General features: G+C 24.5%; 1 protein-coding gene across 1 annotated transcript; it reads right to left on the bottom strand.

The window, feature by feature from the left end:
• Positions 1 to 3,053: 3,053 nt before the first annotated feature.
• On the bottom strand, positions 3,054 to 5,980 carry LOC132921799 (zinc finger MYM-type protein 1-like). The gene is given in 4 exon segments (XM_060985005.1): positions 3,054 to 5,594; positions 5,714 to 5,788; positions 5,897 to 5,909; positions 5,966 to 5,980. Coding segments are annotated over 4 exon segments (2,358 nt in total). The 3' UTR covers positions 3,054 to 3,339.
• Between the last annotated feature and the right edge of the window lie 12,596 nt (positions 5,981 to 18,576).

Raw genomic sequence — 18,576 nt, 5'->3', positions numbered from 1 at the left:
TGATATTTTGAAATGGTCAAAAGAGTCATCTGATTAAAAATTTACGAGAAAAAAGGGTGATGATCATCTGAAAAAAAGAATTTAGTATAACGATACAGAACATTCCTTAAATGGTATGTATGAGAAATAAATTTAAATTCATTATTAAAAAAAAAAAAAGAAGAAAAATAGAAGTTAACAACTAATTTATCCGTACATTAATTTGAGAATGACTCTTGACTTTGATCTAATGTATCGTTACAAAGAAGAATGCAGATTTTTCAATAATGTAGTTATTTAAAATCTGATTCTTGAAATTTTTAAATAAACTTAAAGATTATATTTTCAATTTTTGAGATTTTTCATACTACCTCTCAAATAAGAACTACATCTATATTATATCTAATTCATATTTTTGTAAAACTATTTTTAAGAACTATTATTATCTCTAGAATAAATATTTTAATAAGTAATAGCTAAGAAACTACTCGTTTGAATTTTGAACTAGGTTCATCAAAATGTTCAAAGTTCAAAATAATCATTTACTAAATAATTTATACATAATAAAGGGGTACCTGAAGTTTGTATCACCACAGTGCACAACACATTCTTTAAGTAGTATATAAAATCTTAATAATTTGAAAATATCGTTTTTAAGTTTATTTAAAAAAATCTAAGAATCAGAATTCGAATACATTCATTATTAAAGCAAAAAAATATGGATGAGCATGCTTGGCGAATCACTCTGTACATTATTATGTATGTATTATGTATATATGATTAGTGAGTTTTTAATCTCAAATTCATCTCTAATAAAATATTCTTAAAAAAATATAACATTGATATTTTAATTTACCCGTTGTATAAGCACTTGTATATAGTGTACGTGTAATAAATGTATGTATATAAAATCCCGAATACGGTTATAATTTATATTGACTTCACGAGCATAAAACTTTTCGACTTCGCCGTTTTATAACAACAATAATATCAGTGGTTTCCTTTTATTTTATTGTTATTAACACAATACGATTAATCTTAACGATGTCGTGTGTTTAGTTTATACACGACTATAGCCAATAATCACATTTAGTTCATTTAATATAGGAAAAAAGGATTCTGCGGGCGTTTTACGGAGGTAAATCTGCGTGGATGTTCAGTAAAACGGAAAGGCACAAGTGTTCATTTTTGAAGGGTGTTCAGCAAATCGTATGATTGAATCGCAGAGGGGAAATAGTGGAGGTTGGAACAAAACGTATTTGAACGCATATATTTTTTTTATTTCCATCAGGATTTAGCTCATACCGCGGCCGTATAATATTGTATACAATTGACATTAATAACGTCAATCCAAGCGTTAATTAAACGCAGATTATTATTATTCTCAACGTTTCGTCGCTCCCTTCATTTTTTACCGTGGTTCGGGAAACACATTAATTTCAAAGAAATGTAAAGACCCTCCGTTTATACACGTGGCTTAATACGGCTTAAGATTATACACTTTCTTCTGTTTTTTGGTTTGTTTGGCCAAACTTTGTTAACTATATTATGGCTCGTTTTGATTTTACGATTTGTCACGAAAACGGCATATTTTGTGTATTTCACAATATCGCGAAAACGGACACGTTTAAAAATCTATATCCCCCGAGGTAGGCAATATAGTTTAACGTTATGTCAATCAGACATTCAGGCGTGTGATGTGTAGTACAAATAAAAAGGTGGTCGCATTATTTGTCGTGTACCTATATTAATGTGAATATATTATTTGTTCTATGCAAATAATAATGTATGTCTAAACAATTATATAGTTACAGAGTCAATGATATATTATATATATATATATTATCACGACTTGTTTTTAGTAAAATGTATACCTGTCTAGTTATACTATACCGCTACCGATAACTTAGTATGATAGTTTCCTAAAAATATGTTAATCTAATAATAAATATTATTAATGATAATAAAACTAGAATGTATACAGTTTATACAAAGTAAATAATACCTACGATGCTATATAATCTTTTCACCATTTGTCAATGATCTTCGAACATTTCATTTAGTGTTACTTACTTGGTGGTATTCTTATACCCATTCATCAATATTTTCAATATTCTGTAAGTTACTCCTAACTTTTTTAATATAATTTTTATTCTCAGAAACGACTAATTATCGTTTTGATCGCTAGACATAACCAGCATCAAAAATTATCATTATGAACCGTTAGGTGGCAAAATCAAGTAGACCAATAAGAAGCGTCAAATAATATCGATGTGACGATAACTTGATTGAGATCAATAATCGTGTATTAATTAATAAATAATAAATAAAAATGCGCTACACGGCATCATATTATTGTGAATTGAACGAAATATAATTGAAAAGGTATATTATATAGCTTATAGATACACCCACCTGACCGCGAGTATTATTGGTGTATTTAGTACATGTTTTTTTTTTAGTAGAAAAAACGTCGAGTAAATAGCTATTTTTAAAATTGAGTTGAAAACTAGGGTTTGCTATTTTCCGGAAAACAATTGGGAGATTTGATGAATTTCTCTCTTAAGTACTTTTCGTGTTGAATTTAGTGAGATACCGCGTGAAAGTGCTTTTTTAGAGTTTTTTCCTACCTCAAACAGTAATTCCCGGGTAAAAACTGACAAACCGTACATACCGTACTCGAACCAATTTTAACTTGTTATATCACTCTTATCTTTTATAGAACCGTTTGGAATATTGTGCACTTACCGGCAGTGCCGCAACTAGACATCATGAAGTAGGTGTGCAAACCTTAATTTAGGGCCTAAATATAATTTTCAAAAATGTATTTGGCGTATTTGCTGTAAATTAGATATGAATATAATTATATACATTATGATGACCGGCATTTGTACTATAAAAGATAGTAAATTACCTATCTTTAACTACCTATATTTAAATTGTTAAGAGACAACATTACACATCATTCTGATATTTTTCACATTATTATAAAATGAAGCATGATTACTACTATTACTACTGCATGGACAAAAATTTTTTTTTTTAATTTATCAAGTAGTTTAACTTAAACAGACTTTTGATATATTTTTTAGTATATTAATTTGAAATGTTACAAAATATAATTAATATTATAGATAAAGTACATATGTACAACAACTGTGAACATGACATAATAATTTTCTTGTAGATATAATTTTAATTAAACTATATAAGCCTATAAAATATAAATAAATTATTATATTAATAGGTACAACTACTTATTAATTAATTAAAAAAAAATTGAATTATATAAATAATATAATTGTTATAATCATTATTCAAATATTACTATACTATAATTTCAATACATTTGTTACAATTTTAAAAAAATTGTTTTTTTCTTGCTTTTGCGTTTGAAAAGTTGTCAATGATCTTCTCTATGTCTATCTCAGAAGTTCTTCCCTTTTCTATGTTCAGAATAGAAATGCCACTGAGACGCTCTTGCTTCATAGAATTACGCAAATAATTTTTAATAAGTTTAAGCTTAGAGAAACTTCTTTCTGCAGATGCTACCGTAACAGGAATTGTTAAAAATATAAGACAAGCAGCTAGAACATCAGGAAAACTTGTTGATAAATCCATGTCAATTATATAAAAAGCCAAATTTTGTATGGTCTTGAGTCCTGATACAACAGTTTTATCACTTTTTGTAATATGCAGCTTTAGACATAATAACTGTCTTGTAAGATCAGATGAAATATCATTTGCATACAACTTTATAAAATCATATGATGATTTTATAATATAATCTTCATTTTGTTCAATAATAGTTAATGGCGATAGAAATTTAAAATTACTAACTATAGTGAACATTCCTTCAAATCGATTATGTAATTGAAACAGTATAGTATCAAAGACAGGTAAAAATACTTTTATTTTAAAATTTTCTTCATTAATATCTAGCCGAGAGTCGCCATCAAAATCATCAAACTTTTTATTTACATATCTTTTACGAACTGAATGGAATGGAATTGATATATTCCATTTAGCACATAATTCTTTTGATTTACTCAATATCTCATCATAATTATTCCTTAATTGATTGATTTGACAAATTGATTGATCCATAAGTGTAGAAGTTTTTTCAATGGAAAAATTAATTCCTTGTAATAATTTTGAAGCAACATTTAAAATTCTCAAAATATTTTCCCATAAGCATAAAATTAAAATAAATTCACTTGATTCCAATTTTTTTTTTAAAGATATACTTGCATTTTTTTCATCTGGTTTCTTGGTAGTTAATGATATTTTAGTTAAACATTTAACAACATCTATGAACCTCTCTTGTAATACAAATACTGCATCATGTCTTGCTTCCCATCTTGTTGGGCATACTTTTTTTAATGTTTTCTTGGAAACTTTACATCCTTGTTCATCACCAAGCGCTAATAATACCCACCTTGGTGCACTAGAACCAAAGAAATTGAATACATCTTGCACTGTACTAAAAAATGAAACAATCTTTTGTGAGGTTTTAGCAGCATCAGAAATTACCAAATTTAAATTATGCGCACAACAATGAACATAAATAGCCGTTGGCACAATATCAATAATTCGCTTTTGTACTCCAAAATGGACACCACTCATTACAGAAGCCCCATCATAACCCTGACCACGGCATTTTTTTATATCTAAACCAAACTTATTTAGTATTTTCAACAAAAGTTCAGCATAATCAGATGAACCATGATTTTGTAATGCAAAAAATCCTAAAAATGATTCCCTTATATCTAATATGTGATTTTTATATTCAACAAAGACATACCTAATAATTATGCTCACTTGATCAACTTTAGTAATATCTTGGGTCGAGTCGATTATAATTGAAAACCAAGAACACTTTTTAATTTCATCACATATATTGTTACGTACATCTGATGCTAAAATTTCTATAAGCTCGTCTTGAATTTTCCAACTTAAGTATTTTATATGTTTTTTTGAATCATTTAATAAATTATGAACAAAAGGATCAAATTTTGCAAGTAGTCTAATAGTACGCATGAAGTTACCTTCAATTTCTTGAGGATTACCTTTCTTTCCTTCGTTTCCTCGGAGAGCAGTATTACCTGATGTAAGTGTCAAAATTACATGAATAACTCGACGAAGAACATTTCTCCAATACTCTGCTTCTTCAGATATTTGTTTTTCTAAATCTGTATCTAATGTTTTATTTTTTTCCCAATATCTACGAATTTCTGTTGCATTTATATGTTGAATAGAATTTTCATGCTTAGAAATTTGTTGTGATAAATGTTGCCAGTTGTCAATGCCAGAAATCCATTCATGTTTATAATGTTCATATTATCGGTTAGCAAAAAGCCAACAAAACTCACAATATGCTTTATCTAAAATTAAAGAATAGCATAACCATAGCCGTGGAATTCGAATACCTGTTTTAGTTGTTATATAGTAATAATCAGTAGAAAAACATCTGTTAACATGATTCTTAGGAAACTTGATTGATGGTTTGCATGGTCCAAATAACAAAATACTCTTTTTTAATGAAGTGCATATTTCACCTTCAAAATTTCCACGATCAGACGGATACTTTAAAGTTAAATTTAAGCCATCAAAATCTAAAATAAATGTAAAATAAACAAGTATAAACACCACTGTCAGTAGGTAGGTACCAAAAATTTAAATTAATTGTTCAATATTGAATTTATTTTTTAAATATATTCTCAATAAATTATACCTTTTAAACTATCATTCTCTTTTATAATTTCATTCTCTTGATGATTTTTAATAACAATTGAAGTGTTGGATAAAACTGAAAATTTAATAAAAATTATTTTCTGATAATAAAATAACATTTTTTTATTTTTATAAATAAATGCATGAATAAATCAAAATATCTACATAAATTTTAACTTATAACTCAAATTGTATGACTATATGGTTTTTATTGTTTTTTTATTTTAAATTTTAAAATTAATAACAAATGTACCTTTTGAACTATCATTCTCTTGATGATTTTCAATAACAGTTGAAGTGTTGGATAAAACTAAAAATTTAATAAAAATTATTTTCTGATAATAAAATAACATTTTTTTATTTTTATAAATATAAATGCATGAATAAATCAAAATATCTACATACATTTTAACTTATAACTCAAATTGTATGACTATATGGTTTTTATTGTTTTTTTAATTTAAAATTTAAGATTAATAACAAATGTACCTTCTGAGCTATCATTCTTTTTTATAGTTGCATTTTCTTGATGATTTTCAATAATAGTTGAAGTATTGGATACAACTGAAAATTATTTAATTTAATTATGTTCTAATAACGTAATTACATTTTTATTTTTTTTATATAAATAATTTATGAATAAATCAAAATATCTAAGTTATAACTGGATATCGTGTGACAACATCCCTGACTATATGGTTCTTTTATTTCTAAATATGAAATACAGTACAATTGAACAAATCTAAAAAATCATTAAGATAGATATAATTTAAAAATATTAACCTGATTTTTTAATCCACAATTTCATAGCATTTGCTGCATTTTGATTTTCGTTCTGTTGTTTCATTTTTTTTTTGTGCTTATCCCAACCACTCATGCATATACGTTTTGACATTTTTAACAAATTATTATAATAAGTATTGAAAATATTATATCAGAAAAAAATAAATCCACAAATCACTTTCAAAATAAAAAAAAATAATTCCTGAAATGGTTATTAACAATTCGTACAAACTACAAAGTATACGGTATACTATTAGTATTCAGTATTTACACTAAATAGAAATAACCAATGAAGCCACGGACAGACGAATAACGTACAAAAATCAACAATAAAATCATAAAATTACGTAATACGTAATTGAATATCCCAATATCGTACGATTCGTACGTACAAAAAGTAAAAACCCAAGGAACATTTCACATTTGTATGTTTATCAATAATCTATTTTTATAAATGTACGATTAAATGTGTTCCTAGTGGTTCGTCTCCCGATCGCGTAGACCACGGACCTGCAAGTATTTTTATTTTACATGGTAAACAATGATATTTTATTATATTTGAACTGTTTTTTTGTTCTAAGAATTATTATTACATCTATAATCTACAAACTAATTTTAACAAATCGATTTGGGGGCCTATATATACCACATTGGTTTGGGGCCGATGTGCAATGCACACCTTGCACACCCGGTAGTTGCGGCACTGCTTACCGGGCTACAAGAAACTATAGTGTAATAGTGTATGTATTATTAATATAAATTTAATGCAAACATTTTCACATACAAATCGATATTTTAAATAATCTTAATGGAACTTGTTGTTAAATGTGTATTGTTTCTGTTAGATCTTAGAAGAATTCTCCGACGCTATTATCCAAACTCTGGACTCGCAGCAATTGTTATCTTAATTGCTAGTTGTTTAATCATTTTTCAGAGGGTCTCGTTTAATTTAGTTGCAGTGTTTTGATTTTTTAATTATATCGCTGAATTAAATTGTGTACGAAAATATATTTTTTGGATAATTGTATTTCAATATTAAAGATTGTGCAATCTTATCTTATCTTGTGATATATTTTTTCTAAATTAAGCTATTTAAAGAACTAAAATATAATAATAATAATAATAATGTGTGTGTTAGTAAATTATGGTGTGGATTTTGTAAGAAAAGTTAATTACATGCGGTAAATACTTCACTTTAACTGGAATAAGAATGTAAAATGATTAAAATTAAATGAAAAATTAAATAACAAAATACATTTTATTGTCATTGAATCAATGAAATTAAATCAACGCATTTAAAATGTATGAAAAAGGGTAAAAAAAAACCACAAAGGTTCTGTCTAAAAATAAATATTCACGTATACGTGACCTATGGGTCAAAATAAAAATTAGGATCACTAATGAATGCATGTATTATACTTTTGTGGTAATGCAATTGTGCCATTTCCCTGTGAGTCAAAATAAACAGTTTTTTTTAGTCATTAATGACATTACATAGTCACGCAATAATATCAGCACATGTATCAATATATGTAACTGACCAAATTGTAATATGCTTGTTTAAATAATTATTCCAAATTTAAAACTGTTCTTAAATGTACAAAATAATACATTTTTAAATTTTATTTTTATCAAATATATTATTATTTTTTGCATGCGTATTATAGCTGTCTAACTCACAGATATTATAGGTATATTGTTTATGACGAAAGATGATTATCGTTTATGGTCGATTATGCAAACCTGATAATAATTGATGTGTTAAAAAATATCGTAATTAAATAATTATTTACAATGATATATACATTTTAAAATGTCCATTCGCCATCGTTAGCTATTATAAAATATTTAGCATTTTGCCTAAAATTTTAAATCAAAAATATTTCTTGTTTTACCTACATTGTAAATCACGAAAAGTAGGTCATAGTTATTATAAGAATTAAAAATAATTATTCTTAAAAAATGTATTTTGGCGTGGTAAAATATATAATATCATTAATATTAAGTATAGTAATTTTGTGAATAAATAATAGAAACAACCTTATTTGTTTGTCGCAATCATTACGAAATGGTTGTAATTTTTAACGAAAACACTAAGGTATTACGAGTAAAGTTTTAAACATTTGAAAATAATGTTGTCTACCCGAAAAAAAACATTTATCTGACCTATATTATTACTGCAATACTGCTAATATACTGTATGTTTAGTAGATTACCAATAAGTATTGTTATAATAATACGAGCACAATGCAGCTGACAAGTGTTCCGCTTGTGTCGAACTGTGTCAGTATTATTATTTTAAATCATACGTATGTAACATGTTCACGTTTTATAAATGATAATAATATTAAACAACAATTAAACGATTTTATTTTGTTCACAGATTATATTATTATGATGAGTAATAATATTATTAAAACTTAAAAATGTGGACGATAATATATAGTTTACACAATGTGAATGTATTAGTTTTGTTAAACAGTTAAAAAAACTATTGTTGTCGATAGTTTTTTCGTAATGTGTTTGAAAACATTGTAAGGCGAGGCAACAGTTACACAAATATTATATCCACCGCAGAATAACTTGATTCACAAATGTAAATTTAATAATATTATAACAACATAATATGAGAAAGACATAATGACATTTTTGGGTATTACTTAATATATAGCCAGCTGTGTAAATACCTCTACCGTCCACTTGCCATAAGCGAATTACTCTAGTTTTCATCTTAGATAGATATTATCGTTAACTTACAGACACTAGCATATTATTTCTTTATCATATATAGTAACGAAAATTTGTTTTAAAGAGATAATATAATAATATTGTTTTTAAATACATAACATAAATAATTTATTCGAAACCATTATTATAATATTATGTATTTTATGTCATTCAAATCGATTACAAAATTACAGGTATTGCTAAAAGAAAAATACCGAGTTTCTATAGTCACATTTTCATGATAACATTCACTTATTTTATAGTCCGCACAGTATAATGTTACATTAAATTGTAAAAACATATCAATAACACTTTTATAAATTGTAATTTCAGTTACAAATTAAATTTAAAAAAATATTATTTTTTCGCTGATTATTTCATTTAAAAGTTGTGTTACATTGTAGATATTATGTAAGATAAATAAAAATATATATATAATTTTAATTTTGCTTATACTTATTACTTTGATATTCCGTATTGTGTACATAATCATAATTTTGTGTATTGTAACAAACCATAATACTAATGAGATGGAAATTGGACAGTGATGTAGCTAAAATGCCTATTCAAAACGCCGTGTAGCAATACTCTTATTATTGAAATACGTCAACGAAACAACGTTGTATAAATTATGATATTAGTAATAATAATATATACTTTTTAAATCATAAAAAATAAGAAAAATTCCGTTTATAAAAATTGTAATAGGGCGATTCTGTTGATTCAGCAAGCATTATCGCATCTCTTTTTTTCTTTACTAATGCATTTATTCAAATTCTTATCTTTGAAAATTTTAAGTATACTTAAAGTTTAATACTATTTAATTGTTAAACAGATGGATCTTTTGAAAGTGTTGATGTATCTAAATTGAAATTTGAGCGAGTAGTTTCTAAGTTATCAAACTATATGTACTAAGGATAATAGGTCTTAATAATAGTTTCACACTTTTACATAAAGTCTTGTAGTTATTATGCTTACACATTTTTTACAATTTTGTATTAAACTAATATTATTCAACATGATTTTCATTACAGCCCGATTACCACCATAAACCGACTAATATTCACTATTTCTATATAATTAAAGTTTCATTACTACTCGCTCGTATTTCATCTTCAACGCATCAAATTTTTCAATTATTATCTGATTATTCCTTTCAATAAAAAGTGTTTTTAATTTTCTAAAAAAAAAAATTGTATCACCACAATATAAATCACAAGTTGAATAACAATTTTAAATATTTAAAAATATTATAGTCATTAATAAATTAATATACTTACACATTATTCCAAATATCAAAATTTAAGTTAATTCCTTATTAATAGAAACACTGGTGATTAGAATGTTTGGTGAAACACTTTATATAATGGTGTGATTTATAAGTTATATTTAAAAATTATGCAAACATAATACCTATAATTCTAAATAATAAAATATAACTCAAGATATTTTTAAAACCTGTTGTTGTTTTATTGTCGATGGTTTATTTATTTCTAAAATAAATTGATCTACCTACAAAATATACATAGTTTACCACAGAATATAGGCTAAATATAAACGTAAAAAGTGATTTCTAAACAAAAATTATAGATTAAATGAAAGAAGTCATCGATTGATTAGACGTTTGATATTTATTATTAGCAACACTTTCAATATAATTTTATAATTTTAAATTTAACTAATATTATTATGAGAACACACATTTATAATCAATTTTAATTCATTACACAGGTATTATAGAATTAAAGAATTAAATTAAATAAATTAAAATTGATTTAAACATATATTTAGCAGTTACTTTTATTTATTTTAATGAATTCGTTCTAGTACGAATATGAAAATTCATTGTAAAAAGTGTATAATAAAAAGTAGTTTAAATATATGTACATATTATGTTAAGTGTACATACATATACACTTTTCCTAGATACCTGTCTTATATATTTTTTTCCTTTTTAATAGTATTAGGTTTCTATTAAAGTCTTGTCAATAACTATATTGTAGTTTTAGACTCGATGAAACGTGATGTATAAATTTTAAATATTTAAGATGAATAATTTTCTAAGAACCATGATCAAAAGATATCATGTTAAGATATTGTAACATTTCATTGATCAAAGAAAATTTATACATCATATAAAAAAATTTTAAATTTTAAATTTAAAAAACGTTTACACTGTTGGTATTTATATAAGAATACAGGTTATTTAAAATAAAATAAATATATCATAGGTATTTATTTAAGTACTTATATCTATAATGTTACGAGTAGGTATTATTGTTTTTCCTTTTATTTCTTAAATAATGATGTTAAACCGTATTATTAATTTTAGTTATCAACAAATATTTAAACATTAATATTTTATGATGTTCTATAAGTTTTTAAAATTTATAGTTAGATAACTAACTTATCTAAGTGCTGATTATATAATACATATTATGAAACAACAAAATCAATTTATTATATTATTATTGCGACTATATTTTTAACAAAATGTAGTCAGCTTGAACAAATATGTGTTACGAGTAGTTACAACTTAAAATGTATATATTTTGTAATTTAATGGTAACTATTTTAATATTACCATCAGGATTGGTTTTATGTCATTATCATTACATAAAGTTAAATGTTAAAATTTTAAATGAAATAATATTGCACTTTAATTAAATTATCGGTTTGATATGCGTTTTAAAAAAAATGTTTAATAGTTATTTGTTAACGTTCAAGGTTATTAACATCTGATCGCATTGCATTGCTTAAGATATCTAAATAATAATATATATTATGATATACATTGAATCGCATGCTTTTAATAATCCACGAATTAGTTCAATTGATAATATTAAAAAAAAAATCTAATCCGCCTAAGATTACTATCATTCTGAACGAAACAGTAAAAATTTTGGTCGGATCTGAACGGGCTGTGTCCAGTATGGAAAGTGGATAGATAAGATTGAAAACAAAGAAATAGAGCATGCGAATTGTTAGGAATTCGAGTCGATTGTCGCCGAATCTCACCGATCCCATTTTCCTATCAGTCACCGTACAAATAGCTATTGACCACGTCTTATTTTCATCGTATTATATACTATAAAATAATTTCTTCTTTACTCCTAATAATAATTGCATTATTCTGCCCATAGTTTCAAGTTCAAAATTAGTATTGTCTGACAATTATTAGTTTAATAAAGCCATTTAGAATTATCCAAATAGCGCCACGAGGCTTCTACATATTGCTCTCCAAAAAGTCACTGTGGCTGTATAGTACATTGAAATAGTTATTATATAATATAATTATTGATAAATATAATTTAATGATTGATATTAATTCATATATATTGCTACAATCCACTATTACTTGAATTAGTACCGTTGCTATTTACGTATAACATTATATCAAACATAAATATTTTGTGACATTATTTCCTAAAATGTTGAACGTGAAACCGTGGATGAATAGCCTGAATAGTTGGCTCGTCTAACGATTGCAGAACTGATTACTGGTTAGGGAAAATCCAGATTATGCGTTATTAAAGTATAGCTTTCAAATTTACTAAAAAAAATTTATCCGATAAAAACAAAAACAAATTGAATACCTTTTATCATCGACAGTTTAGTAAATAGTTAGAAATTAAGAAATAATAAACATAAAAATATAATATCACGTCCGATTTTTATGTGGACTACAATATCTAATATCATTATGACACCATTCTTAAAACTAATTCGTGAGATGTGGTGGTTAGTGGGCAATACATTTATGATTGGAAGATTTATCAAAGTCACAAAGCGCGAGAAGATAAATTGAATTTAACTATACCTAACGAAAAAATGTAATTGTTACCAGATATCCATACAGTGATAGTTGAAAAATCGTATTTTTCATTTCGAACAACACTCAACTGTTAGCCAAGTTCCGATAACGGTTAGCTGATCCTGATGTCAGCATGAGTAATAAAAATTAATTATATTAACTGATGTAAACAAACAGCTTAGATAAATATAGAACACAATTATTGCTACAAGTTACTTGTAGGAAAATATTTTATACTAACGCCAATAATATTATCGGAATACTTTTTGTTTTGTAATAATCGAAAATTAATATTTTAATTTAAATTCCATTGGTATAAACTGTCAATGATAATTTTCTATTTAGAGCATAAAAACGTACAACTAATAACTTTATTTATTATAAATCTATAATTATATATTTTAATATTTTAAAAACGACTTTTGAATTTGTTTCAAATTCAATATCTGAATGACGTTTCAAAATTGAAAGGTTATATTTAACTGAATGTTTTATTTGATTTTTAATAAAGGTAAGTTTTGTTTTCAATTTAAATATATACTGTTGATAATATATTATAAAAATGATGAAACCATTCACCTGACGTTTTTGAATAATTTAATATTTGTGACTATTTTAATATTATGCGTGCGCTTGGTCATCGATATATAATATAAAACTATATAAATCATATAATTTAATGTTACCCCGAAGCTTTCAAAACTAATTTAATTTTAAACAAAACATATTATAATTGAATGGTATTAGATCTGATTTTTTCTAACTTTTTCTTTTTTTAGAATCTATCGATTTATTATTTCGGTGAAGGCTTTTTGTTGTAGGCTAAAATGTAAAATGAACGAAAATTCTTTTTATTATTTTTATTCCCACTTATCTTCATCGAACTCAACAAAAATACTTTTGTGAAGTAAAAACATGGCTTTTTCGCTAAACAAAATGAATTAATTTTTTTTATAAATATTCCTTATTTTTACTTCATAGATTTCAACGAACATAGCAGTTATGTTCATAAAATAGTTCTCTCTACGTAATAGGGTAGATCACATATTATAATTTGTTTATTTATTACCGATGTATACCACTCAATGTATGTGACTTTAGATTTTTAATATTGTTTTCTTAAAATCTATGCACCTATAATAAAAAAATATAGTTACATCATCAAAATAAATCAATAACTTTTATCTCAGAATATACTACCTATGAAAATAATAAAAGTCAAGTTTTCCGTTCAATTTTTGCAGTGTGAGAGTTCTTAGAAAAGTAGCAGAAAGTTTTCGACTTTCATTAAATAAATAGAAATCAAAAGGTAAATTATTTCATCGCTTTTAAAAATAATTTCTACTTTTTAAATTTACCTTTGTTTAAATTTTATAAATAATACAAATAAAATTGTATTTACTTTATTACATAATTTAATATTTTGATGTATTTTATAAATTATAAGCAATGTACACAATATGTTGCTATATTATAATTGTTAATATTATATTTGAATAATTTTACAAGATACAATTAAATTTCAACTATTTTTCTTTGAATCACGGTTGTCTACTCTGGATGTGGTGAACATTGCTATGATAGACTTAATAACTATTATTTACAATGTTTTAAATCATTATGCGATTTAGCGTGCACAGTATACGAAACTACGGGCGTACCTTGGATTCGTCAGCTTTTAGTAAACCTAAAATTCGGTTTTTATTCATTTATTTATTTATTTTATTAAAATATGTACGTTTTATGTTTATATAATATCGAAGTACATATCTTTGATAAAAATTCGTGTATAGGACCCCGGTGTATAATAGAAAACATAATATTTTATTGGGGAATTCTCTTTGCGGACATTGTGGGTTTTATTTTTGCCATTACAGCTTAATATATGTTATAGCTCGCATAACGCAGCTTATTTGTGATTCTTTTGTGTCATAATCAACATTTTTTATTCGTATACATTTTATAGTATTCGGAAAAAAAATGCGTAGGTTCGCATTAATAAATAATATATCTAAGTGATTTTTGTGCGTTTGTTCATTGTCATTAAAAGTAATATTGTTATTATGTGCGGATAGAATACTATCTCATGACCGTTTCGCTCTTTATTGTTATGGATTCCAAGTATGTGGGTGTACCTACATTAAAAAAATTACTTATTTAGGAACCAAAATTATGCTATCATTAATTAAATGACCCATTTACCCTTCTGAATAGAATTAACTAATTATTTATTCGTTTAAATAATGATAATAATAATAATAATAATAATAATAATAATAATAAAATCCACGGGTGGCTTTTTTACAAGAATGAATTTTATTTTTATTTCACATTATCGTAATCTTTCCTTAATACCTTAAAGTTATTTAGTAAAATTAATATTTAAGCAATGTATAATCAAAATAACAATTTTGTTGTTGAACGGTTTACAAAGTTGGTATTTCAATTTTGAGTTTTGCATTTTGACTTTTTGAGCTATTATTATTATTATTTGATCCATATCATTTTATTCGTTTAATTCAATGTGAATATTAATTTGAAATTTCGTAAAGACGTTCAATAAATTAATATTTTAGAACGTTACCTTTCGAAGACAATACATTTTAATTGTATTAATGGAGTTTTGTATTTATTTTAAAGTCTTGTTGCCTGTTAAATATAATATTACTTTATTGTTCATTAAACTACTTTGCGATTGGAGATCAGTTTATTTTAATATTATTTTAAGTGTGTGTTAAATGTTTGAAATTCTTCAATTTAAATAGTTTTGTTTTAAACTGAAAATAAGTTTTTAGTATTAGATAGTAAAAAATTAAGTTTTCTTTAAATTGTATCAATCAATGAATTTCTTGATGATATTTTTTGGTATATAATTTCAATTGATTGTTTTTATTTTAAATTTTGTGTATTTTGTCATATTAAATATTTTAGCCTAATCAGTATGTATATATTTGTTATTAAAAAAATAAGAAGATAAATAAAATTATTGTAAGACTCTTTTAGTGTCCTGTTATAATGTGTACTGTGTACACTTTGCATATAACCTATGTAGGTTGTATCTATAGATTCAATTAGAATTTTCTTCTACGTCACGGTAGGTAATTTATTCAAGATAACTAAATAGATTTCGCCGCCTTTTCACAAAACGTGATATAATTATAATATAATTTACTGTACAATTGTACACATTTTTGTTGTATTTCTTTAATTTTTTTTTCTTTTCAATAGCTAGAAAAAATATAATTGACTATTTAAGTACCACACTACTTTAAAGTATACTTTGTATAATATCATAAATGCTTACAAGACAACATGACTTATAATAATTAGTTATAATGATAATAATATAGTAAATGATCAGTAATGTGTGCTGCATTTGTTATGAAGAAATATGATAATATTTGATTGGCCACATTAATTATTGTTCATATCTTAATTAATAATAATAGCTTAACATATTATATTCTTACAATCTTAAACAATTGTATAAAAATGCATAAAATTATATATAATTATATTTTGTTATGTACAATGTACATTTTGCATATACAAGCGATTTATTTGATGTGAATATTTTGGATGCATTACAACTTTATTTTAAATTAATTTTTGATAATTATTTATGTAGCAGCTGTGTTTAGTGACTTAAGAAGATGCAATATTTTTTTTAAATTAGATTATTTATAAAAAATTACAATTCATGCAATTTATATAAGTACAATAAGTAATTTATGTAAAATTAATTAAAAATTGTTTCATTTAGTTAAGAAATCTGATTATTTTAAATTATTCAAATGTTCAGGTTAGGTATGGCACCAGTTTCGTTTTAGTCAAATAATAGGGATTAAAGCTAGATAATTTATTAAATGAATAGAATTTAAACAGAGGTTTTTCATGGAGAATTCGTAAAAAATTTGAGCAAATTCATGGGCTGAACGGGTTTTGAAATTTAATTTTAAGAATTAATTTGAGATAGACCGAGTACTCCGGTAATTAAACCAAAGCAGATGTTCCAGAGAGTTTGAATAGTAAGTTATCAAATTAAATTAGGTATTTAGTAGAACACCAGATGATTATCCTAGATTTATTTTATTACTTCTTAAAGACATTTATAGTTTATTACTTTTGTATTTAATCATATGTTCAGTTTTTGGGAATCTTATTTCAAAAAATAATTTTTATTATTTTTTAAGTTTTTTGTATTTTTAAATGAAATATTGTGGAGTTTTATTGTTTAAGTTTTCTGGTAGCCATAATGATGTTTTATTGTCGTTAAAGATATTGATGTTGCTTTTTTACATTTTTAAACTTCAAACTTTTTTCATGTTGTTGTAGAGTATACTTCATTACCGACGTTTGTTGTAAATATTTTCTAGGGCATTTTTTTATTTACTACAATAAGAAATGATAATTTTATTCTATATTTATCAGTTATTAAATCGAATGAAATACATATAAGAACGTTCATAGTATTTAATTTGTATTTTATTTTAAGCTATTGTTTGTGATTATTATTTATTCTTTTAAAAATTTAAAATATAAAATAAATAAATACATAATAATTATATACGTACACATTTAATGTATCTATTTATAGATATTGTTCAAGTGTCATATTTTATTATATTTTTGATTACTTATATTATACTTACTCAACTGTATTTTCTTTTCATTAGAAGTTTTATTGATTTTTTTTTTTTTTTTAGTGTTGTTAGTATAATTCCTATTAAATTATATTTCAAACAATTTACGTTTATTTTCATGATTCATGTTTTAAAATATATTTGTTACAGTCTTAAAAAGTTATATGCAACTTTAGGTATTCATTTTTATCAAGTGAAAATAATATATTTCTTATTATATTAAACTTGTCAAAATATTATTATAATATTAGTAGATAAATTATTTGTATATAATTTATACGATAATAATAATATTGTCATGTGTTAATATTAGATAATAATAATATTTTCATGTGTTAATATTAGATAATAAATTGTTTTATTATTTTTCAATGATGTCGGAGTGTGTTTTGTACAATTATAAAATGAATACTTTTTCATATAGAAAGAAAATACAACGCATTTTGATGTTCATATTTTTAAAATATTTAAATATTTAATATATGTTATCTAACACTGCACTAATGCCAACGAACAGCCGTTCGTAAAGAAATATTTAAATCAATTTTTTTTCAAATTTAAATGTCATGTAATGGTATAATACTATTATAATGTTCATTCTTTTAGCTAAAGGATCAGCGCTTTCTTTTTATGAAACACTCAATTCGGTTAATGTGACGTGGTTAGTCGGTTGAGTTATTTCATTCTAAAATTTAAATAATGACCTTTTAAAAACCGTTTATAGTGCACTGAATACTTTCTCATTTAAAAATATTAAAATTAAAATTTGTATGTATACGTATACCTCTTTAAACATATAAACGCATATTATAGTATTAAATTTATACGGCATAATTTAATACTTTTTTTTTGTCTTTTAATACGTTTACTGTACGCACCATAACATATATTTTATAT

This window comes from Rhopalosiphum padi, chromosome 2 (genome assembly GCF_020882245.1).
Source record: "Rhopalosiphum padi isolate XX-2018 chromosome 2, ASM2088224v1, whole genome shotgun sequence".
NCBI classification, from domain to species: domain Eukaryota; kingdom Metazoa; phylum Arthropoda; class Insecta; order Hemiptera; family Aphididae; genus Rhopalosiphum; species Rhopalosiphum padi.
Note: the sequence above shows the minus strand (reverse complement) of the source record. Positions and strands in the feature narration are given on the sequence as shown.